This window comes from Elephantulus edwardii, unplaced genomic scaffold (assembly GCF_000299155.1).
Source record: "Elephantulus edwardii isolate Elephantulus edwardi_28Jun2011 unplaced genomic scaffold, EleEdw1.0 scaffold00126, whole genome shotgun sequence".
NCBI lineage: Eukaryota > Metazoa > Chordata > Mammalia > Macroscelidea > Macroscelididae > Elephantulus > Elephantulus edwardii.
This window is the reverse complement of record NW_006399876.1, coordinates 4,123,964-4,148,144: the sequence shown is the minus strand read 5'-3', so window position 1 is coordinate 4,148,144 and position 24,181 is coordinate 4,123,964. Positions and strand designations below refer to the sequence as shown.

The 24,181-nt window shown below is 51.4% G+C and overlaps 1 protein-coding gene across 1 annotated transcript in view; it reads right to left on the bottom strand.

Annotated features, from left to right (window-relative positions):
* Window positions 1-24,181, bottom strand: part of SHANK2 (SH3 and multiple ankyrin repeat domains 2) — a 617,206-nt gene that overhangs the window by 344,237 nt on the left and 248,788 nt on the right. Inside the window, exons 11-12 of the mRNA XM_006893221.1 lie at window positions 16,375-16,544; window positions 4,991-5,104 (exon numbers count right to left, since the gene is read on the bottom strand). Of these exons, the coding sequence (XP_006893283.1) occupies window positions 4,991-5,104; window positions 16,375-16,544 (284 nt within the window). The remainder of the gene's footprint in view (window positions 1-4,990; window positions 5,105-16,374; window positions 16,545-24,181) is intronic.

The following is a 24,181-nucleotide window of genomic DNA, read 5'->3' as shown; positions in this document are numbered from 1 at the left end:
TCCATCCATCCATCCATCCATCCATCCATCCATTATTCATTAATCCATCTACCCATCCTCTCACCTACTAATCCATCCGTCCGTCCGTCCGTCCATCCATCCATCCATCCGTCCGTCCATCCATCCATCTCCTTGTCTGCCACCTTCTCATCCACCCACCCATCTACCTACTCCCTCATATCCTCAGCCGTCATCTATTTATCCACTCATCAACTCATTTATTCATCCACCCATTCATCATTTAATTAACCCATCCGTCCATCCACCCACCCATCTCTTCATCTATCCTTTTTATACACCTAGCCATCCTCTCTTCCATCCAGCCATCCACACATCCACTCACTCACCCCATTATCTGGAACACACATCCCTAACACCTACTGCACACTGTCTTGGGTACAAGATGCACCAATGTGAGCCAGCTGCATCCTTCATACACTTTGCTCTCATCGAGGGCTACACTCCTTGATCAATCTGCCTCACAGATACCTGTTTACAAATGAACCTACACTTTCTCCCCACCCTGCTCAACCCACTTGCCCCGGATCAGCTGCATAGATGCAATCTTTGCCAACATGAGTTTCCTGATCCCAGCTCATCAAACACACCACCTGGAAAACTGCTGAAACACAGGTTCCCAAGCTCCAGTGAGATCTTCTGAGTCTGCAGGGCTGGGGTGGAGCCCTGGCAGAAGCAGTGTTCTAATGTGCTGCCTTCTCCTCATGCCTCGTTCCTCTGGGATCTGCAGACGGGGTGGGCAGGCGATAATGACATGGTAGCCACTGCTCAGCCAGGCTCACCACGATGGGAGGTGACCACTCTGGACACCTCCCATCCTCACAACCATGTGGAAGACACATGAACACATTTTTTGCATGTAATGCATCCATGCAAATAATTGGAATGAGCATATAACATGCACGGCTCACTTGGAAATTAACGTGCCAGCAAGCTGAGCGGCTTAGACAAATCTGTAAAATGTGTGCATTTATTTGCATTGAAATACAGTTCTGCTGGCTAGTGCCATTTCCCTGAAGAGGACAAGAGGGCTCAGAGAGGGAGCAAGTTGCCCAGGGCCACACAGCCTGTCAATGGCCAGCCTCTGGCTTCAGGGCTATCACTTTAAGTCAGAGGTGATGTTCACCTTGCATGTGGATGCTGAAGCTGTGACTCTGAGCCAGATTCCGAGTGTCTGTTTGCTGGGAGGTCCGCATATGGTTTGGTGAGGTAATCAGCTCAGGACAGGGGTCAGTTCTTGCCTTCAACAAAATGGACCTGTGAAGGCTGGGATGCTGTGATGGGAACAAGGGCAGAGCTGGTACCCAGCATCACCACGTTGCCATGGCAACCCTAGGCCAGCCTCCCCCACTGCTGGGAGGGTAAAAGCAGGTAGGGAGGGCTCAGGGCCAGAGCCACACAGAAGACTCCACCCCTCGGGGAGACCACAGCCACGGATGGACCAGGACGAGTCTATTTCAGGACAAGCAGAGCGTGGAAGCTGGTAATGAAAACACGCAACGGCTGCTTCGGGACAAGAGCACACAGACACACCCGGAACAGCCAGGCTCCACGTGTATTGTAATAAAATGGCGTAAAGAGGAGAAGGGGGGCAGGCTGCACCCTCCCTGTTTAACAGAGACACAGTCATTAGCAGCCGGGACAGCGTGTCCTCATTCATTTTACGTTCCGTGTGGGAACATCTAGCAGCCGCTCTGCAAACTGCCTATTCGCTTCCTCATTAATATTTTAGAGACAATTGTGCTAATAGTGTTGGCTGCTTGTATTTTTAAACACTCTGAAAATACTAGAACGAGGCGATTTTGGCAGAGGTAGCCAGAGCCCCCGCACCCCTCCCGTGATGCTGGCAGAGGGACTCCTCTGGCCCCTGCCTGGGCAACCCAGAGCCTAGCTGGCAGCTCCTGCCTCCTCTTTGTCTCTGGGGGCAGGGATTCTAGTTGGAGGGAAAATAGGTCAAGGTTACTCTCTCCTTGTGCGCAAAGGGTAGGACACTGCTGCCCACGGAGCTCTGTGCTTCCGCCTGCCCTCCTCGTCCTGCTGTCCACGTGCCCGACTGTCTTTGGCCATCGTCCTTTCTCCACCCATGACGATGGCCAGAGCTGAGGCAGTCCGACACTAAGCCTCCAGCAAGGACTCAGGCCAGAGAGGGAGAGAGTTCACGGAACCAGTGTCTGAGCACTGGGGTCCAGCGAGGCCTGATTCTGGATGTTTCCGTTTTGTAAACGAATGAACCTCTTTAGAGGGAGGAGTGTTGGGATGGGCGTGTCACCTCCAATTGAAAGACTGGTAGATACCAGAACATTCCCGAGTCAGGCAGGGAGACCACCTGGTTCATGACCAAGCGCAACAGGAGCCAGGCAAGCATTCCTACAGGAACAGGAGGACGTGCGGCAAACGGGCAGAAGAGGAGCCAGACCAGGGGCGGCTGCGCGGACCCCGGCTCCTGGGAGTTCTCGGGCTGCCAGCTTTCAGAAGCAGGGCGCCAGGCCTTTCTCCCAAGGTACCTTCCGCGAGAGAGTGTAGTTTCCAAGTGCCAACCTTTCAGTTAGCAGCTGAGAGGACTCACTTTGCCCCACCCGGAGTGGATGTCAGGACTAATAAGAGAAAAGCAAACAGTAATCGCAGCCCTTGTCACATACACACCTGGCAGGAAGAACCTCCCAGGAACAAGTGGCTCGTCCACGAGACCCAGGGAGCAAATCCTACATCCTAGTGGCTCTCCTCTTCCCCAAGAATGCCCACCAGAAATCGCCGGCCAACCCTAGTCTTCACTCGTGTCTCCTCCAGACAGCATTAGGAACAGGATTCTAGACGCCCAGTCAGGGGCCCCCACAAAGCTGCTTCCTTTTGGGCCATCTATGCACCCACTCCATGTGGCACCCTCTCCTTCTACCACAACACTGCACACATGGCTCAGCAGGGGTCAATCGCACGGCGTCTGAATTGACCGGTAGTAGGGTCATGGCCCTGGACTCAGAGCTCCCCCAGGACCAGAACTCCGTACATTGTCCTTCCAGCCCTAAGGTCCTGAAGGAAAATGGCAGCACCTGGGTACCCATCACTCCCTGGGACTCAGGAAGAAGCTGAGGCTGGAACCGTCCCAACATGTAACAGACATCCCGAGTCTCCAGCACTGTGACCAGTGAATGTCCCGTGCTCATGTCACCCACCGCTCATGGATAGCACCCTCTGCAAGCCCTGCCAGAACCTTCTGGGATGCTGAACCCTGATTGGTCCAGGCAGATCAAGTTCATCCATATCACCTGTCAAGTGCAAAGAGCAGCATGAAGGTCCTCCGAGAGGCTGCCTTCACTCTGACAGCTGCCTCCCACCGTGAGCACAAACACAGCCATGGTCCCTCCTTCTGGAGGACGCACACCAGCCTGGTCAAGCCCCCCCACATCCGCCATCCTGGGAAGGAAGATGCTAATGGCCGGTGGGGAAAACCACACATTCTCTCCAGGGAAGCGGGAGAAGATGCCCCAGAAAGCGCAGGCAGACGGGACAGGTGGCCAGCAGGAGAGGGAGGAGAGAGGGGCTCTGAGCCATTGCCCTTCTCATCTCAGGGAGCGACAGTTCCAGGGACTTGAGAAGTAAGAGGGGCAAACATGTCCATCATGAGCTGGCACTCAGGACACCCCACCCAGGTGTAGGACACCTTTAGTATCTTCTGCAACCAGAAGGTGCAGGAGAGGGAGCAGGACATGGGAGAGGGATCAAGAGGGAGGTGGGCAGGTGGGGTCAACTTGGGTCATGAGTTCACCTATGGGGAGACCAAGACTCAGTATTCCCGTCACCTTAACTAGAAAAAGATGCCTCCAGTTGTCCCTGACCACAGAGCACCCCACCTCTTCCATGGGGAGCAGACAGGCTTCAGACAATCTAGCTCCTCTTTCAAAGTGACATTCGAGTTGTATATCGTCCGACACTCCCAGCATGGCAAACGTGTCATACCCGCCCCCGCTGTGTGACCTGGAGCAGAGGCTGAACAACAGCAAAGTGAAGCCTGAAGTCCGGCTGGGATTCCCCAACAGACCTGCAAAGCCAGCTGGTCCAAGGGAGATCAGGCAGACAGACAGAACGGACGGGGAGCCAGACTGAAGCTGCTTGGTCATGGAGAGTCACTGGTCAGAGAGACCACTAGGACGGGGGCTACACTTTGAGAATGCCTCATTTGCCAGCCCACTCCGCTGTGCCAAACTGGCCATGGCCACCTTCAAAGGGACGATCATCTCCAAGCAGAGCACAGAATCTGCAGAGAGGCACCAACAAAGCCACTGCCAGCCCAGTGAGCATGGCCACTGCTGACGTTAGATTCAAGACAAGCATCTCACTCACAGCCAGGGTAGACCAACTTCTCTCAAGACCTTCGGCTGTCATGTTTCCTGATAAGCTCATAATTCTTCTCAAGACAAGTGGTCTCATGTTGACACTCTAAGGTGTCCAATCATCAGGCTCTTAGTCTCAAAACCATATTCAGCAAGTACTAGATCTGGGAGTCCTAAGAGCTGTTGGAACCGTCTCCTACTGTCTGCACGGAACTCTCCCAGGAATGCTCACCATGACATTCTGACCACACAGTCCTTAGGATAAGCCACAAAACTGGAACATACCTGCTGTGACATGAATATAAGAGACTGAAATAGAAGAGCCACGCACTTACTCAACCCATAAGTAAGTCTATTTTCCTTGTTGCTAAGACTTAAGATCTTTGCTTTCTATAGACTATATTATGCAGACTTTTAACTAAAAGCCACCATGCTTTTCTGTGGTGGATTTTTCATTTGGGTGGAGTTCAGGGGAAGAGAGTCAATCCACCTGTTCTTGGAAATCTGAAGAAGGTGTTACCTGGAACTCACCTTCTCCCACATTGCAGTATTTGGTTCCTACTGCACACCATAGCTTGACAGACAGTACAGCACCCCAGACTGGAGATCAGAGAACCAAGGGGGTTGGAGGACGAGTATCTTACCTGCTTGGCCGTCCTTGGGTTTGCATTGCACTTCCTCCACACATTCAGCCGGAAACCAGCCGATGTGGCCACGGGCACTGCCTTCCCAGAAGCCGCCTTCACCGATGCTGAGAACTAGAGAAAACAGAAGGGCGTGGACATCAGACACCAGGAAGGCAGGGCTATGGTGTGCTTAACAGTGGTCTCCCAGAAGATACGCTGAAACCCCAAGCCCAGCACCTGAGAACAAAAGCATGCTTGGAAATAGGGTCCTGCAAATGTAATTACTGAAGTTCACATGAGATCACACTGGAGTAGGGTGGGTTCAAATCCCATCTGAGTGATGTTCTAATCAAAGAGGAGACAGGACAGAGAAGTGGCCATGTGACTGGAGGCAGAGATTGGAGTGATGTGGTCACAAGCCAAGGACTGGCTGAGGTCACTAGAAACTGGGCCAGACAAGGAAGCATCCTTTCTCTTATGAGCCTGCTGATGTCCTGAGTCCAGACTTCAGGTTCCAGGACAGTGAGAGGATAAGCATCTGTTGTTTTAAGTACCCCCACTCTGTAGACTTTGTAAAGGTGGCTCTACTGCAGGAGGGAGGAAGTGGGCAGGGGACCAAGTGCCAGGCACCCCTCAGACAAACCCACCAAGGAAGCTGTGATTTCCATAGTGCTTCCTGTAGACACAAAGATTTGTCAAGTGTCCCTCAGCAAGGACAGTAGGAAGGAGAACAATCTCCCTTGTCCAGAGATCTCATTCTCATGTCAGGGAGGCTGATGGGAGAGGCTGCAGATGTTAGAAGTCCTTCCATTCTCATGCCTTGTACCATAGGCAGAGAATTTTGTCTGCCGTGACTTGTCCCATCTCCAAGATCTTCAGTTGCACAAAATAAACCCCCTTAATGAAGAAGGTGGTGGGATACATAGTGATCTTGTCCTCAAGGGGACCACACTCTGCATCGTAAGCACTGAGAGAAGACCAATGTCCTTGGGTCCCATCATGGATTGAATTTTTTCCCCTGGAACAAGAATCAACCTGGTTGGGCCATGGTTCTTGATATATGTAATGATGTAATGTGTCAGTTACAGAAGATGTAATCATGCCCCATGATGCAACCAACTCTGGTGGAATATCACACCCTCAACCTGGTCACAGCCCTGATCCAGGGTAGGAGGAGCTCCCCCAGGAAGAGGCTTGCATCATCTTTTATCTTACAGGAGATAAAGGAAGAGAGAAGTGAGCAGAAAGGGAAGGATGTCAGTATAACCAAGAAAGAAGAGCTGGGAATATAGCATGAATTTCTGACTGTGGGTCCCTGTGCCAGGAACCTCCTAGAACCAGGAGACACACAGGCAGAAAGCCTTTCTACAAAGATGGTGCCGAAAGAGAAGAAGGAAGCCCCTGCCCCTCCCAAAACTGAGCCAAAACAAAGGCATTAAAAGCCAAGAAGGCCGGTTCGAATCCACCAGATGCTCTGCCGGGGAAGGAGGGGCAATCTCCTCCTGTACCAGTCAGATCTGATTTGACGGTACACACACACAAAAATAATAAAATAAAATTAAAAATAAAATAAAAAAAAAAGCCAAGAAGGCATCCTGAAGGGCATTCATAGCCAGAAAAAAAGAAGATCCACATGTCACCCACTTTCCGGCAGCCTAAGACGCTGAGACTCCAAAGGCAGCCCAAATACCCCTGGAAGAGACAAGCTTGACCACTATGCCATCATCGTTTCCCCTGACCCCTGAATCTGCCATGAAAAAGAAAGAAGATAACAACACACTTGTGTTCATGGTGGATGTCAAGGCCAACAAGCACCAAATTAAACAAGCTGTAAAGAAGCTCTATGACACTGATGTGGTCAAGGTCAACACCTTGATTAGGCCTGATGGAGAGAAGAAGGCCTATGTTTGACTTGCTCCTCATTGTGATGCTTTGGATGTTGCCAACAAAGTTGAGATCATCTAAACTGAGTCCAGTGGGCTAATTCTAAATACAAACTTTTGTCAAAAAATAAAAAGAAAGCCATCCTCTAGAATCCATACGCCTAGCCTCCTGGACTGTAAGGGACCATCACCCTCCTATTGGTCAGAGCCACCCCTTGTGGCATTACTGACATAGCAGCACTACAGAGCTTGGACTGGTCCCACCCATCAAGCATCACCCTAGGCCTGCCACACAGCAGGGGCTTGTTACTGTTGTTTTTTTATATTATTATCATTACTTTTAAATTTATTATTGACTTCTTTTTTTACAATTGTATTCTTTTTTAAATTTTTATATTTTATTAATTTTAATGAACGTTTACAGAGATTTTGGATTTCCATTCATTCATTGTTGCATTTTTCTCCTTGACAACCCTTCCCCCTAGTTTGCTCTTCTCTTTGGAAAGTAAAAGAAAAATTCTTTCATTAGTAGATAATCACCTCCCCCAACCCCTTGCCCTGAGTATGCTCCACTATGCAACCTTCATTCTGGACTCTTGTCATAACCATAATACCCAATCATATATATCCCTTTTAAACAGTTCTCTCCCTCATCTGTTTCAATGCGGTATAAATAATTTATCCAGTTTTTCTCAGTCTCACTCCAACCCTGATGTCAGTTCCATTCTACAACGATGGCACTATGCAGTATTTGTCCTTTTGTGACTGAGATACTTTACTCAGCATAATGTTCTCCAGAGTTATCCATTTTGAGTAATATTTTATGAGTTCCTTGTTTTTTAATGCAGCGTAGTATTCCATTGTGTGAATATACCACAGCTTCTCTATCCATTCATTTGTTGATGGGCTTGTTACTGTTTGAGACAGAAACATGCACCATGATGTCATCATGCAGTCAGGTAACATATCCAGGAAAAAAATCTACATGGACGCGCTCCACTCCTACTGTGGCACAAGGCTGAGTCTGGTCAGAACTGGTATGAGAAAGGCTGACCTAAACTAACAGGTCAGGAAACTGGTGGGTATGGGTTTAGGCATCGCTTCCCTGGTAAAGTGCCGGATACACAGTTAAAATGAAATGATGCCATTGTCCGGTGGCCAGCAAGTCGATTCTGACTCACAGACATCCCTCATGCAGCGGATGTGGCTTAGTCCTACACTGTTACCACAGTTGCTGGGGTTCAAGTCCACTGCTGTGGCCACTGAATACCTTCCATTCTGCAGGGCTGTATTCAATGCAGTCTACCGTGGCCCAGAGTTTTGTGGCTGGTTTTGGGGGAAAATTGTCATGTCTTTTTTCTAGACTGTCAATCTGGAAGCGCCACTGAAATCTGCCCCAGAGTGACCGTGCTGGTATATGAAATACTGATGGCCTAGCTTCTGTCATCACAGCAACACACAAGCCATTAAAGAATGTCAAGTTCACCACACGTAGCTGGGCACCACGAGTTCCTCCATCAACATGACCGCCAGGAGGGGAGGCCAAGTGGCTTCGTTTCTGAGTGGCTTCCTCCTGTGTGTACCCTCCTTCAGAGGTGAACTCCCTGGCAGCAACGTTCTCTTCAGCTTTAGATTGTCCTGATGCTGAGCACCAAGGAAAGAGGAGCCCAGTGACTCCTGGAGGATGAAGTCACAAGCACCCACCTGCGCCCCCAGGAAAGATTGGGAGGTGACAGCAAAGCTCACTGAATGGAGGGAATCAAGAGAAAGGGTCTCATTTCTTGGGCTTCGTGCTATGCTGAGGAAGCTCCTACCCTACTTTAATATGCTGGGCATCGGGGAAATCAATGCGATCTCTAAATATCTTAATCTCCTTTTAAATTACACAAGATTCTGAGGCACCAGAACTACTCCAAAGGGTTTCTTGGCCACAGAAGTGCCTTTTCTTTTATTTCTCATTTTAATCTCTGAGCAAGATAAAGCACGACTCGACCCATAGTGTGTGAAGGTCACCTGAAGTGAAAACACAGGTTTTTATTGCTCCTGCCGAATCATTTAAAGAAATGGTCTAAATGGAGCAGAAAAGCTACATCAGCAGACAGCACATATTGATTCTGATCCCTCAGACGCTGTTCAGCTTTGCTGACCATGAACTTCAACATAATTTCTGATGGATGCCAGATCTAAGGGGACTGTCTCAGAGCTGTACCTGGGTATGCCCACATTGTCCCTGTCAAAATCTTAGGAACAGAATGTGTTTTCCTTTCTTTGTGACTGTGTTCAAAGGGCAGGGGAGAAGGAAATGGCTTAGGAGGAGCTTTGGCATCATCTTGAATGGGACCTCAGCCACATACTATCTATGTGACTCTGGAGGAAGCTCTAGGATCTCTATGTGCCTCAGTTTCCTTCTGATGAGGGTGTAATAATGCCATTTAGCTTCCAGTGCCGCTATGTGTAAAACCACCCTGTCATCTGAACAGAGAATGAAAACACTATCACTGCTCGCTAGCTTCCTTCACAATGCCCCTCTCGGGGATCACATCTTACAGTTCCATGCTTAATCTATATCAAGTATACACTTCTGAGAGTGTTAGTGCTATTGTGAGACCAATAGAATCGATGGAAGGCTTTTTATAACCATCTGGAGAGAGCAGAGAAGTAAATATAAAGAAGAAAGGATGATGCATTGCAAAGAATTACCTGATACAGGGAACCCTGCACATCTGGTTGGCTTCAGCTGCATCGCAGGCAGAAGAAACAGTGGTGCTTCTGCCAAGAGACACAAGGCAGGAGGACCAGGGCCAGGCATAGCTCTTGGGCATATTGTTATGAAAACAGCAGTTGGTGGTCAACTTTATAGGAAAGAGAGGGATACATGTTGTGTATATGTGATGTTGAATTTGTATTTTCTCCAAATTTTGTGGAGTTGAAAAGCCTCTTGCAGGAAATAAAGTCCAACACAACCAAAAAAATCCCCAAACCAATAAACAGAAACAAAAAACCCAAACAACAACAACCATCCAGGAGGCAGAGAACTCTAATAAAAAAAGGGGGAGATGTGGAATAGGATTGACAATGTTCATGGAATCCAGACTTTCTGGATCCACTGAGGCTGGAGAAACCCTCAAAACTATTTCCCTGAACTCATTTTCAACCTAAAAGGAAACACTTTCCCCTGAATTATTCTGCAAATCAAATTACGTTGCTATTGGGGTTTTTTTGTTGTTGTTGTTAGGTGTCATCAAATTGAGTATGAAACATAGTAATCCTATGAACAACATATCTGAACGATGTCCTTCACTGTTTAATTAGCAAAGAATGTGTGCCTTGTGTATTATATTCTTGTGAAGAATTATCTCTATAAGATGAAAGTGTCAGCTCAAAAAGTTCAATCGGAATCTTAGGGGGTGCTGCTTCTATGCTAATAGTGGAGGAATATTTTGGACAAGGAGAGTAAGCGGGGTGCACAACTTGAAGAATCTGGAAAATGTACATGGAGAAGCTCTTGAATGGGTGTGAGTCGTGCTGTGTACATTTTTCACAACAAAAACAACTTTAGGTGAAGAGTAAATACATGCAAGAAAAGAACGCATTAAAGAGATTCAGATGCTCCTTGGGTCCCCTGCCATGGAGCCCTCACTAGCTCTGCTTGCACATTTGCAGGCTGGCTCTGAAGTTTCATTCTCTTTGAGTAGGTGAGTCTGATGTCTGGGCTTCTGTGTGTCCTGCCCTTCCGTGACTGTGATGCGTCCAATTCAGGAAGGATGGTTTGCTTTGTCACCTTCTCCTTTGTGTCTTCTTTTCTTCTCTTTCTGCCCTCCACTTTCTATAAAAACACTCAGCTTGCTTTTGTCCAGGGATAACCTCCTAGATTTGCTGGGAAGTGGCTTCCATCCAGGGCCTGATCAAAACGATAACATCTTCCCTCTCTTTCATTGCCGCTGAGCTGGAACAGACCCATAGCTGACACTCTGGTGGGTTTTGGAGGCTGTACTTTGTACAGACGGAGACTGTTTATCTTTCTCCCTGAGATTACCAGTGGATTCAAGCAGTCCAAGGGGTGCTGCCTGTGGGCTAGCAGCCCAACTCCCTAGGCAACAGGCACCAGAGCTCCCTCAAGTTTATGTCCACAGGGCAACCTTAAAGCTCTCTGTGTGTGTGTGTGTGTGTGTACGTGCGTGCGTGTGTGTGCACACACACATAATGGTTAAGTGCTTGACTACTGACCTAAAGGTCAGTGGTTCAAGTATGACGGAGGGAGAAAAAGGCAGCAATTTGTGCCCATAAAGATTACAGCCTTGGAAACTCTATGGGGGCATTCTACTTCTCCCTATACAGATGCTGTGAGACGGAACTCTATGGGACGTTCCACTTCGCCCTTCACAGCCATTGTGAGACAGAGGCAGGGGGCTTAGTCTGGAGGCAGGGCACGGGTCCCATACTCGACATCCACTGTGTAAACCACGTTGCACTACAGGGCCAATTTAAGGTTATTCCGAGGAAGTCCTCCATGAATGGGCTCTGGGCCAGCCACACATCAGAGCCTGCACACGTGACCTTTTGTGCACTCACATGTTCAAGGGCAAGACTATGTGCCTCATGGCCTTACCCGTCAGGTACTCTGACAGCACTTCTCTTTTTTATTATTATTATTATTATTATTTTTATTATTTTGTGTGAGTGTACCGTCAAATCAGATCTGACTGGTACAGGAGGAGATTGTCCCTCCTTTCCCGGCAGAGCACCTGGTGGATTTGAACAGGGGGCCCTCTGGGATTGTAGTTGCAGCTCCTTACCTCTAGGCCACCAGAGCTCCCCTGACAGCACTGCTCTTAAGGCACTTATGTCCTATCCAAAATGTCAGTGGTTCAAACCCAGCAGCTTTATGGTAGAAAGATGAGAACATATGCTTCCATATAAAAGTTTATAGCCTTGGAAACTCTATGGGGCAGTTCTATTTGTCCTGCAGGGTCACTGAGAAGGAGAGGGATCTGACTTCGTGGCCGTCAATGAGACACACCTGTGTCCAGGTGGGAACAGGCATTCCTGAATACAGTTGCGAGCTGGGGTGGTGGGGAGATTTCTCACCCTGACACACACCTGTAAATGACAAGACCCGATACCTCTGGCCGTGCTCATTGTGTGGTTCATATACAGTCACATGTGTAACTTGTCACGCGCTGTATCTGGTAAACAGCAGGCGCTCACTCATGCTGGCTTCCACTGGCGGCCCAACTCTCATCTTCTCAGATGTGAAGTAGCTTGGGGCTCCGAGAGATTGGCCAACAAGCCTGGATTGATTTTTCTGGGTCCTTCTCTGTCTTGCCTGAAGCCTGCCAGCCTGTTAAGTCCCCAGGACTTGGGAGTGCATTGTGAGAACTTGTGGATCATGGTGAGGATGTGGGGGTGCATGGTGAGGACCTGGGGTGCATGGTGAGGGCTTGGAGTGCATGGTAAGGACTTGGGGTATGTGGTGAAGACTTGGGGGTGGATGGTGAGGTAAGACCTGGAGATATGGAGGCCAAGGATGTGTGTAGTTGCTGTCTGTGGACAGCAGCCCCTGAACGTGTTGGGAGGTGAGTGGGAGCGGCCAGGCTCAGATGGGGAGTGGGTGCTTGTCTGGAGGAGGGGAGCAGGCGACTGAATGATTCCTACTCCATGTCTACTAGCTTGGGCTCGGTGCAGGCTGGGTGCAAGTTCAGGGTCAAATTCTCATCTTCCACCTGGGTGACCTGGTTCCCACCCCTGTCGGTGCACTGCATGCACGGCCACCTCCTGCCTGTCTCTGGAGGCCTGTGTGTTGCTACAACACTAACCAAGTTTCACTGCAGATCTTGGCTAAAGGGGAACTAGGAAAAAAGGCCTGGCCAGCTCCTTCCAAATGTCAGTCAATGAAAACCCGGTGGCTCACACAGTCCGATCCAGAGTTGATCCTAGGGGTGGTGTGGGGAGGGCCAGGCAGGGGTTTGTGCCTTTGTGTACTATAATGACTGTCAGGGAGTTAACCAGTCACGACAGCAGGATGGGGGCGGGGGGGACACACGGGGAAGCACCTGCATCCCTCTGCACTGAGGAACCAGGAAGGTAAAGACAGTCTCTGTTCTCCAGCGCTGCTATGACAGACAGACCACCATGGGTGGCCTCAGCAGACAGAGTCGCGCTTTCTCACTGCTTCGAAGGCCCGAAGTCTTCATTCAGGGTGTCAGCTCTGGAAGGACTGTTCCGTGGAGCCTAGGGAAGGGCCTTTGCTTGGCTGAGGTTCTGTTCCTGGACCTTCATGTGACCTGACACCTCTCACTCACTCACTCACTCCACTTCACTCATTTGCTAGTTTAATCTCCTTTATAGCTCAGAAGAGACTAACTGAAGATGCACCCTACATTAATTCTCTCATTAACATAACAAAGACAGGCTATTCCCAAATGGGAAAGCAACTGCAGGCAGAGAGGTTAGGAATTATAGTGTGTATTGTGGGGAAAATGTAATTCGATCTGTAACCTCATTGCCAGGGAATCCAATCTGCCTGCTGACACCCTTCCACTGGGACTTCTGAGCCGATAAGCCTATACAAGGGAGATTACGGATCTTTCTCCCACGAAGTGTCAGTGGCTTCAACTATCTGCCCACTGGTGAACAGTCGGACACATTAAACACGAAGCCACTAAAAAAAAAACCAACAAACTATAAAAATCAAAGCCAAGACTAAAAAACCACCGCAGCTCCTTTAAAATTCAATCCATGTTGTTGTGTGCAGTCGGGTCAGAACCAGCCCACAGCTGACCCTCCAGCAGGCTTGCGGAGGCGGTAAACTGCACAGGAGGAGACTGCCCATCCTGCTATCAGAGAAGAGCTGGTGGAGCCGGACCTTTGTGCTGGCAGTGCAATTCCTGACCACGAGGCCACCAGAGGTAAGCTCTCAACGGCAGAGTTCAAATCTGCAGGAGAAGGATGGGCTATCTCCTCCCACGACACTTACTGCCCCTGAAAATCCGCTGAAGGGTCAGCCATGGGTCGGTTCCAACAGCAACAAAAAACAAGAAGCCGCTAGAGCTCTCGAATTCAACCCATGTTGTTGTGTTGTTGTTAAGTGCCATCGAGTTGTAGGCGACTCATAGTGACCCTATGAAAGAAAGTCCTCAACACTTGTGTGTGTTTCATCCTTTCAACAGGTTCATAGGGTTTCTGGAGGCAAGCTATTACAGAAGTCGAGGCTACTCCTGCTTCCAAGCTTGTTTCACCTAGGGAATGCCACCAAACACTGTCCACCATGGGTAACCATTATCTCATGTGACATATCAGTGTCACAGTGTTCAGCTTCATAGTGACCACAAGTTACCTCTGTACAGCAAGTGGACACACCAAGGGCTATATGACCTAGAAGAATGTTTGAACAAGTGGGAAATCATGAATTCTAAGAAAGCAAGAGAATCAAGCAAGAGAAAAAGGCAGAGAGAGCAGAGAGGACTCAGCAAACTCAGTCTCCCACATCTCTTCATCCATATCCTTAAGACTAACATCCTAACAACACCGCCTGAAAGCAACTCTGGAGAGTCAACTTAGAGCAAGTACAAGATTTGAGCTGAGCATGTAGTTGCCACTGATTAAAGAAAGCGTTTCTTTGAAAGCTTGGCCAAGAAAACTATCTACAAAAACCAAAAGAAATAAGTTCCCTGAGGAAAAAGCCAGAATCTCCACAACTTAGGATACATTATGTCCAAAATACAACCCAAAATAACTACACGTGTGAAGAATGAAGAAAATGGCTATGAGAGAGAGAGAGAGACAGACAGACAGACAGACTCGGAGGTGTGGCCTGAAGGAGCTGTGCTGTCAACCTAAACAACACTGCTGGGGTTCCCACCACACCAGGAACTCCTCAGAAGACAGACAGATGGACAATGTCCATCCACATGACTTCCATGTTCTGAAACGCAGGCTCAGTTATGACTTACTCCCAACTTGACAGCAATGATCAAGTGAGTGAATAAATATCCAGAAGAAAAGAAACGGAGCCTAAGATGGACTTAAAGATACGGCTACAGGTAATGACCTTGATGTGGGGGTTCCGCCAGCTGACAAGGTTGAAGAACAAGATTTCATTTGGTTAAATTACAGTTTCAGCATGAGCAACAGCAGGTCATGGCAGATGAAAATAAACATGCAAACAAAACACTTATAATTCTAGAATGTAAGACACCCTCCCATTTCTGGAACACGGAGAATTCACAGAATGGACTCTAACGGTAGCTAAAGGACATCTGAATGGAAAGAGTAAGTGGACCGGAAATAGGTCGGCGGAAAGGAGGTCAGCAGAAATCCCCTGAGGTGAAGGGAGGAGCGAGCCTCACCGGCCTGTCTGATCTCTCAGCTGATGAAATGCGCGCGTGTGCGTGTGTGTGTGTGTGTGTGTGTGTGTGTGTGTGTGGTTGGAAACTCAGGGTAATGGGGGTGAGCACAGCCTGCGCGGTGTGTGATCCAGGGAGGGGAAGGGATTCAATCACCTGCTCGGCATTTAACAGGTAGTCAGCGGGGAAGGGGAGGCAGCTTCCGAAGCTGTATACCTTCTACCCTGTACATCTGAAAACTTCCCCCAAAGCAACCCTGGGCATGGCTGGGAGCCCTGAGCGCGCCCTTTCCTGCTCCCACCACCTGTGTGCTTGCGCAGCCCCACCTGTCTCTACTCTGACCTTTACTCCCGGCCTTCGGTGACATGGTCTTTGGTTCTCACCCCTGCAAACCTTCCTCGGTCTAATCACGCCATCACAGTGAGCGTCTCCCTCTCACAGAGGAGATCTTTCGGGTACACAGGAACCACAATGGCTCCCCAGTCCCCCAGGAACGGTCTAACTCAGCTACCCTCAGACGGCTTTTCTACTGTAGCTCTCAGAATTCTGCAGGGTGGACTCTCCCTCCAGCCCAGGACCCAGGGCACATTTCAACTCTGAACCGTGCAGGCCTCCTCGCTGTGGGCCCCACTGCGCCGACCACGTGAACACCGCTCCCTGCTGACACCAAGTCTGAGCCGCCTGGGACCTGCCTGAGGCCATGTCTTCAGGAGGGAAGAGCTCGGCCCTAAGGCCCACACAGTGGAATCCTTTACCGAGGAGTGTTCATATCTGACCACTAGAGGGACCAGGCCCAGGAGAAGGACATCACATCAGGTAAATGAGAGGATCCACCGAAGATCCCCCAGGAGACGGACTGACACAGCAGCCGTAACAATGAACTTGAAGAGCAACGGCCATGAGGTTGGGGTGGGGGCAGCAGTGTGCTGTCCGCAGGGTCACTGAGTCACAACCAACCAGAGCCATTAACAATACACTCAGACACACGGGCACTGATGGCTGCTTCTGAGACGGTGAGGGAGGGGACTGGTCAGCCTCACCCTGCCCCGACGCCTGCCCGCCACAGAGCACCCTGCAGAGTGGACATCTTGGACTCTGCTGACCAGCAGGCCCCCTGAGGGGACACACTGAGGCTGAGTGCCCCCTAGCCTGATTCTGCCCCAGGAACACTGACCTTTGACCCTGTCGCCTCGGTGCAGGGGGATCTCGCCGTCCACCTGGGGTTGGTATGGCTTGACGACCACGAAGAGGCGGCCCGGCACCGCGCTGTACAGCTTCCGCTTGGGCCCCGGCTGCTCGAAGGCGGACAGCGGGTCCTTGCTGGCACCAGGAGGGTAAGTGGGCCTGGAGTGGAGAAGAGCAGAGAGGGCAGGTCGAGTTCAGGATCGGAACAGACACACGGTGGCCGAGGTACGGTGACAACTGTGGGTCAGGGCAACGTCCCACGGAGCTCGTGGGCCTGGAGTGCGGAAGAGGAGGGAGGGCAGGTCTAGTTCCTGATCGGAACACATGGCAGCTGAGCCTTGGTGGCAAACGTGGGCCAGGAGCAACGTCCCACGGAGCTCGTGGGCCTGGACGGGGCTGAGCCCTGAGCACTCGGGCTGCCATCTGTGGCACAGGGACTTTGGTCTCTTCACTCTGTGGACTGAGCCGGAGGGCCAGCATGCCGCATGAGGAGACCGCAGGACACCGCTTTCCATCCACAGAGAGACCACATCTGCTCACTGGCCAACAGCCAGCACAACTAGACGCGGTGTTTCCTGCTGTTGGAAGAACCTCCAGCAGGTGACACTGCACCTGAGCCCAAGGACGAGCCAGCGAAGACTTCCAACGTGGCCATCCCTGCATCGCCTGCCAGGTGCTGAGCCTCCCCACTACTGAGAACAGGAAGGAGAGTGCAGCTTTAGGTTCAACGGCACATCCCCCAAACCAATGTTGGAATTCCAACACTGCACATCGAGACAGAGGTCCCTGGGCACCACAGACATTCTGCTCGCTACCACAAATCTAAAGCTGGTGGTTGAAGTCCACTTAGTGACTTCACAGAAGTAAGCCATGGGGTTCTATTTTCATAGAGACAAATCCACTGGTGTGAAGGTCAAGCTCACTGTACCGAGGGCTTGGAGCCGGCCAGCCTTCACAGGAGGAGACTGTTCACCTGCCTTGCACCGTGCAGCTGGCAGATCCCACCAGCGTTTCGGTTAGGAGTGCAACACCTAACACCCTACGCCACGAACACTGTCCCGGTAAAGGCTCACACCAGCCAACCTAAACACAGGTAAGTCCATTCTAACTCCAAGGACCTTTTTGGAAACAGTGGAACTGCCCCATCAGGCGTCTAAGGCTGCAAAACTTTTTGTTATTATTTTTTTGTTCCTTTTTTTTTTTAAATGGTGCAACCACTGTGGAAAGCATTGTGGCACTTTCTCAAAAAGTTGCAAATAAAGATACCATTTGACCCAGCAATTTTTTGTTCCTTTTTAAAAATTAATTTTAATGAAAGTTTACTGAGACTTAGGGTTTCCATTCATTCATTCATTCATTGTTGCACATTTCTCCCTGCCCAACCTCCCCTCCTCCAATTTGCTCTTCTCTTTGAAAAGTAAAATTCTTTCATTGTTACACAATCCCTCCCCCCAGGTCCACTCCACTAAGTAGCCTTCACTCTGGACTCCTGTCATGACAATAATTCCTAATCACATCTCCCTTTTAAATAGTTCTCTCCCTCATCAGTTTCAATGCAGTATACATCATTCCTCGTATCTTTCTCTGTCTTCCCTCAACCCCTATGTCAGTCCCATTTTACAACAGTGGCCTTATGCAATATTTGTCCTTTTATGACTAAGAGGTTTCACTCAGCATAATGTCCTCCAGGGTCACCCATTTTATACAATAGTGTATGAGTTCCTTGTTTTTCAATGCAACATACTACTCTATTGTGTGAATATACCACAGCTTCTCTATCCATTCATTTGATGATAGGCACCTGGGTTGTTTTCAACTCCTTGCTATTGTGAACAGAGCCGTGATAAACATGGGTGTGCATATATCTGCTTGGGTGGCAGTTCTGGTTTCTTTAGAGTATATTCCCAGTAGTGGAATTGCTGGGTCAAATGGTGTCTCTATTTGCAACTTTTTGAGAAAGCACCATACAGCCTTCCATAGTGGCTGCACCATTTTACACTCCCTCCAACAGTGACTAAGGGTTCCAGTTTCTCCACAACTTCACCAGCATTTGATGTTTGTTGTTCTGTTAACTTTTGCTATTCTGACTGGGATAATATCTCATGGTTGTTTTGGTTGTTATTGTTTTTAAGGTGAAAGCAAAGGGAGTTTTATTAGAAAAGATTTGTGCCTGTCTCTCTCCTGAGAGGCAGCTGGTGGATTGGAACTGCTGACTTTCGGGTTAGCAGCTGAACACTTAACCCCTGTGCCGCCAGGGCTCCTCTGTACAGAGGATGGGCTGGGTCACAAGATCTCTTCTGCACCCAGTAAGAGAGATGGGTGCTTCTCCCAGCTCACTAAAGTGAGCACCTGCAGTGAGCTGTGATTCTCACGGGTGGATGCTGCGGCATGCGGCTGGCTGGCTAGGTGGACACACAGGTGAGGTGATGGATGGAGGGGTGAGTGGATGGCTGGCTTCCGCCAACGATGTTACGGCCACACTGAAGGACACAACGTCCTGGGGCAGGTGGTCTGTGTGGGCTCTGTCACTGCTTGCTCTCCCTAGTTCATCTCCTCACTTAAACTCTCTTTCCAATCAGCTGCAGGTCGACCAGGCAGGAGGAGCCACCTTGGAACCTGTGCCAAAAAGCCTTGGATGTCCACTCCTGAGAGGCTATCTATCCCAGAGCACTCAGGAGCTGCAGCCGAGCAGGAGGAAAGTGGTTCTGTTCTGACCCACAGGCTGTCAGCTGCCGTGGGGCTAGCTCTGACCAAGTGGCCTCACCATGGGGCCAGCTCCGACCACGTGGCCTCACCATGGGGCCAGCTCCAACCACGTAGCCTCACTGTGGGCCCAGCTCTGACCACGTGCCCTCACCATGGGGCCAGCTCTGACCATGTGCCCTCACCATGGGGCCAGCTCCAACCACGTGGCCTCACCATGGGCCCAGCTCTGACCACGCGCCCTCACCATGGGCCCAGCTCTGACCATGTGCCCTCACCATGGGGCCAGCTCCGACCACGTGGCCTCACTGTGGGCCCAGCTCTGACCATGTGCCCTCACCATGGGCCCAGCTCTGACCATGTGCCCTCACCATGGGGCCAGCTCTGACCATGTGCCCTCACCATGGGGCCAGCTCCGACCATGTGGCCTCACTGTGGGCCCAGTTCTGACCACACACCCTTACCATAGGGCCAGCTCCGACCACGTGGCCTCACTGTGGGCCACCTCTGACCACATGGCCTCACCGTGGACCCAGCTCTGACCACACACCCTCACCATGGGGCCAGCTCTGACCACGTGGCCTCCCCTGCTCTTAGGGCTTTCAGTGGCTGGTTGTTCAGAAGTAGATCCATCATCAGCCTCTGCTTCCAGGTGCCTCTGGGTGCACTCGAACCTCCCACCTTATGGTTGGCAGTTAACTGCTTGTGCCATCCAGGGACTACTGTGCAAGGTCACAGCTCAGAATGTCAAGACTCCAGAGGAGAGGTCTCTTCGGTCCACCTCATGTGAGGCAGGGGACGTGGAGGAGGCAGGTGTGGAGGAGGCTGGAGCCGCCCCGCAGAGCCCATGTGCAGGCAGAGCTGCAGCTGCTGTGATGGGTGCACATGCACTGGGGTCCTTCTTCACTCAGGCCACCACCCAGCATGCCCTGCTCCAAGCTGGCTTGGCCCGGCACACACTGCTCCAGGCAGGCTCAGCCCAGCACACCTCGCTCCAGGTTGACTCAGCCCAACAGAGACCACCTCCGGCCCCGGGAGGGAAGGAGCTGGGTCCAGTGAACTCAGGTCCTCTGCAATCAGCAGCATGCCCTCTGAGACTGCAGGACCCTTGTAAGTGCTCCCCGTGGAAGAGGTTTGGGGGGACTGTACCCTAGGAGACTGAGGTAACCTTGAGTCAGATGATTGGGGTGGGACAGGGTTCGCTGTTCGCAGGATCGCTATGAGTCATACTCGACTTGATGTCACATACCAAGAGACCTCCACAAAGAGCCCTGGTGGTGCGCTGTGTGACATGTTGGGCTGGTAACCAAAAGGTTAGCAGTTCAAACCCACTAGGTGTGCTGTGAAATATAGATAATCGGCCTCTCCATATAAAGGCTTACAGACGGGGAGAGGCTCCGGAGTTGGAATCGATCTGGAGGCATCTTTTCAAAACCTCGATATCCCGGAGCCTTGAACCTGCCACCATCCACGCTAAGCAAGGCCGCAGCGAGCTTGGTGGCCCAGGGCATGGCTTCTGCAGATGGACCGAGTGTCACTCCCAGCTTGACCTTCCCCTCACTGTGTGACTTTGAGAGACCCTCTACCTCTCTGGGTCTTAATATCCCCACTAGTAAAACTGGGGTTCCCACTGTAAGTGGTGTGGGGAGTGTGAACCAGAGACCAGAGCAGAGGGCTCAGCTGCCAGTCACTCTGCTGCTGTAGCTTTTATGCCCGTTAGCACCGCATCAGGCACTCAGTGTCCAGGCTGGACTCGGGGAGGGGTGGAACAGAGAGCTCACCCACTTGGCCATCCATCAGCTACGTTCATTTCTTCAAGTGAATGAATGAATGGACGGGCACACAGGCGCCTGGCGGGGGAGCGTGAATGAATGTGTGTGGAGGGGACAGTCCCGGCTTGGATTTAATTAGCATTTACGGCGGCGACTGCCAGTTCCCTAATATCGAGATTTCAGCCGTGTGCCTCTCATTCCCAAGCGAGGGTCTGACTTCCAGCTGGCTTCCCTCAGTCAGAACATACGGGAAATGCTGACAGTTTGGGGTGGGGTGTTTCAGACCCACCCTCACTGTGCAGGCGGGGGGCGGGGTCCCTGCCTGGCTCCCCATGCCTCAGCTCCTCACAGCTCATCTGTGCTGCAGGGGACACCCCCCCCCGGGGCTCCCCACTGCCATGGAGTCCCTTCCACACCCTCTCCGAACTAACTCCGTCCTCTCTGCTCAGACGCAGGCGGGCTCACTCAGCTTCCACTAACACTCGAAGGCTCTGTTCAGAGACACGCGTGCCTTCCTCACCTTCCTGGAGGAAAACGGGTCTGTGGAGCCTTCTATTTCTTTCTGTTTCCCTTTCTACACTCAGCAGAGCGAGATCACAGGCTGCCTTGATCCAGGGAGGTTTTCAAATCTGAAAGCACCCCTTTTAACGTGGGATCCCTGCCAGATGGGAAACTGCAGCGTTTACAGAAACTGCTCCGTGGCCCCCCCATCAAGAACCTGGCACCTGGTCCACCAGAGACCCTCTGAAGCCCAGGCTGCATGCTGGTGACCCTGCCCAGTATCCCTGCGGCCCCTGCAGCTGTGACTGCAGCCAGGGGAGGCACTTTGTGGATGACCACATGTCCCAGCAGCACCTCCTCTGAGAGGGGTGGGCGAGGGGTTGGGGTGCTGTCACCACACAGCAGAGGCAGGGCTACCTCAGTGCAGAGGTCCGTGGGCGAGGCTGTGGATGGTCACTCCCTCCTGGGGGCCCAAGGGGCTGCCAAGGGAGAGGCGTGTGGAGCGCAGGGGTGGCAGGGACACCGGGCTAGCAGTGTGGACGCTTGTCATGAGGGTCCAGGCAGCCTGGCTGCATGGGTGGGATGGGACGCTGGTGTGCTTAACCACGAAAGGAAGGGAGAGGGGGTTGAGTCCATCCACAGGTGCCTTGGAAGAAAAGCCTGGCAATCTGCTTCTGAAAACTCAGTCATTAAAACTCCAAAGGCAAGTTTTAATCTGACACGCACGGGGTGGACATGAGAGTCAGTCACCAGTAGCTGGGGTCATTCTGGTGTTGGTCAAGCCACCATCCTTCCCCCAGGTCCCAAGCCAGCGGCTCAGAGAAGGCCCCTTAACTGGCTGCTGATAACAGTGCTGGGCTGAGAGTTTCAGAGGACACCGTCACCCTGATTCAGCTTCCCCACTTCCCATGTGAGAGGTGAGAACCTGGGCACCCCCAGTCCTTGTGTGTCCCCTGAAGTCTCTCTCCTTCCCGTCAGTCCCCCTGAAAGCCCTCCCATGGAGTGCATTGTCCCCCTGCAGCCCTCCCTGACACTGGAGCCAGCAGGACCCCGTGCCTGCCTGGTCTAGACCACGCTGTCCTGCCCTGACTGTCCTGTGGGCCACTCCTCTGCCCTCTGACCTGCTCACTGGCCCCCCTCGCACCCTTGGGGCCCCAGGAGAGGCCTCTGTGGATTCTATTCCTTGGACTCGGAGTGCCCACTCTGTGCTTTCTGTTGGCCCTCAGAAATTAAAACCATTCCTGTCCTCTCCCATCCAGCAGAACCAGTGACCAGTCTGGCCATTATGGCTGGAATGATGTAGGGACATTGCCAGAGTCACTAAGGGACTTCTCATGTGAACTCAAATCAGCTCATTGCTGTGGGGTCAGAAGTAATTCAGAACTGACCCTCCAGCCAATTTCCCAGGCTGTAAGGCGCTGGAAGAGAATGTCCGTCTTTATCCTGCGGAGGCTGCTGGATTTGAACTGCCAGAGAGGCCCCTGCCTTGGGGTCAGTAACCCAACTCCCTGCAGACTACATCCCCCAGACTCCCTTCTGGCTACTGCAGCTCAATTCAACTCATTGCTGTTGAAGCTGAAATGTGTCCCCACGGACCTGCACCAGGTTCTCGGAGGCTGCAAACTGCATGGGAGGAGACTGGCTGTCTATATCCCGTCAAGCCATGGGCCATGGTCACTGGTAGCAGCAGAGCCCCCTGTGGGACCATGCCATCAATTTGCAAGTGACAGACCACCTGGTCCATCTGTCTACACACTGCTGATGGAGCTGACAGCTGGGCCATGCTCAAGGTCCCTCCATCAACCCACACCTTGCCCTGGGAGGCCCAGGACTGCCAGGAAGAAATGCCCACTGCACACCCTCGCCATAGCCCCCTGCACTGGGGCAGCCCTGCCCTGTTTCAAGGCAGCAGCACATAGAAGGGGGCACTGGGGTGGACAAACTGCTTTGAGAGGCTCTTATGAGCATGCCCCGCCCTACCAGGGGCCAACACAACCCCTGGGCCTGGTCCCCTCACCTTGTTGAGGTTACATGCTTGGTATGGGTGGCGGTGGGTAGCCAGCAACCTTCCTAGGGACAGCCCAGCCCCGTCCATCTGTCTAGCCCTCTGTGGGCAGAGCCTGGCCCCACCCATCCCCTTTTCTGTGTCAGGTCCCACTTTCTCGGGGAGCTGTGCACAGGGCAAACCGGGCTGGTCCTGCACCAGGAAGCCAGGGTGCCCTTAGCTGCCTTCAACTCAGGGGCAGGCATGCATCAAAAGCCCAGCCTCCTGCTGTAGACCTTGGTATCCAGAACCTTCCACATCCCTGACCCTGCACTAGAAGGGCTATGATTTCTGAAGGTCATGGCTGCATCTGGAAGATTCTAGCTTGTATGCACAGCTTCCTTTAACTGACACATTTGTCTATGGACCCATGTTCCTTTCCCACATGGTTGTTGTTATGTGCTATTGAATCACCCACAACTCGCAGCAACCCTATGTACAATATAGCTTGAACCCTGTCCTATCCTGAGCCAGTCTCACTTACTCCAACATACCCAACTCCTTTACCCAGTTACCATGTCAATCCATCTCATCCAGGGCCTGCACTGTCCTTCCATCCTTTTTTTTTTCTGTCCTTCCATCCTTCTAAACGTTAAGACTGGTTCCTCTTGGCCACATGCCCAAAGTATGTGAGATGAAGATTCAAAATCCTTGTCTCACATGAAGAAATGTTCAAAATCCCTAGCTCTAGGAGAGATGCAAATCAAAACAACTATGAGATATCATCTCACCCCAGTCAGAATAGCAAAATTTAACAGAACAGCAAGCAACAAATG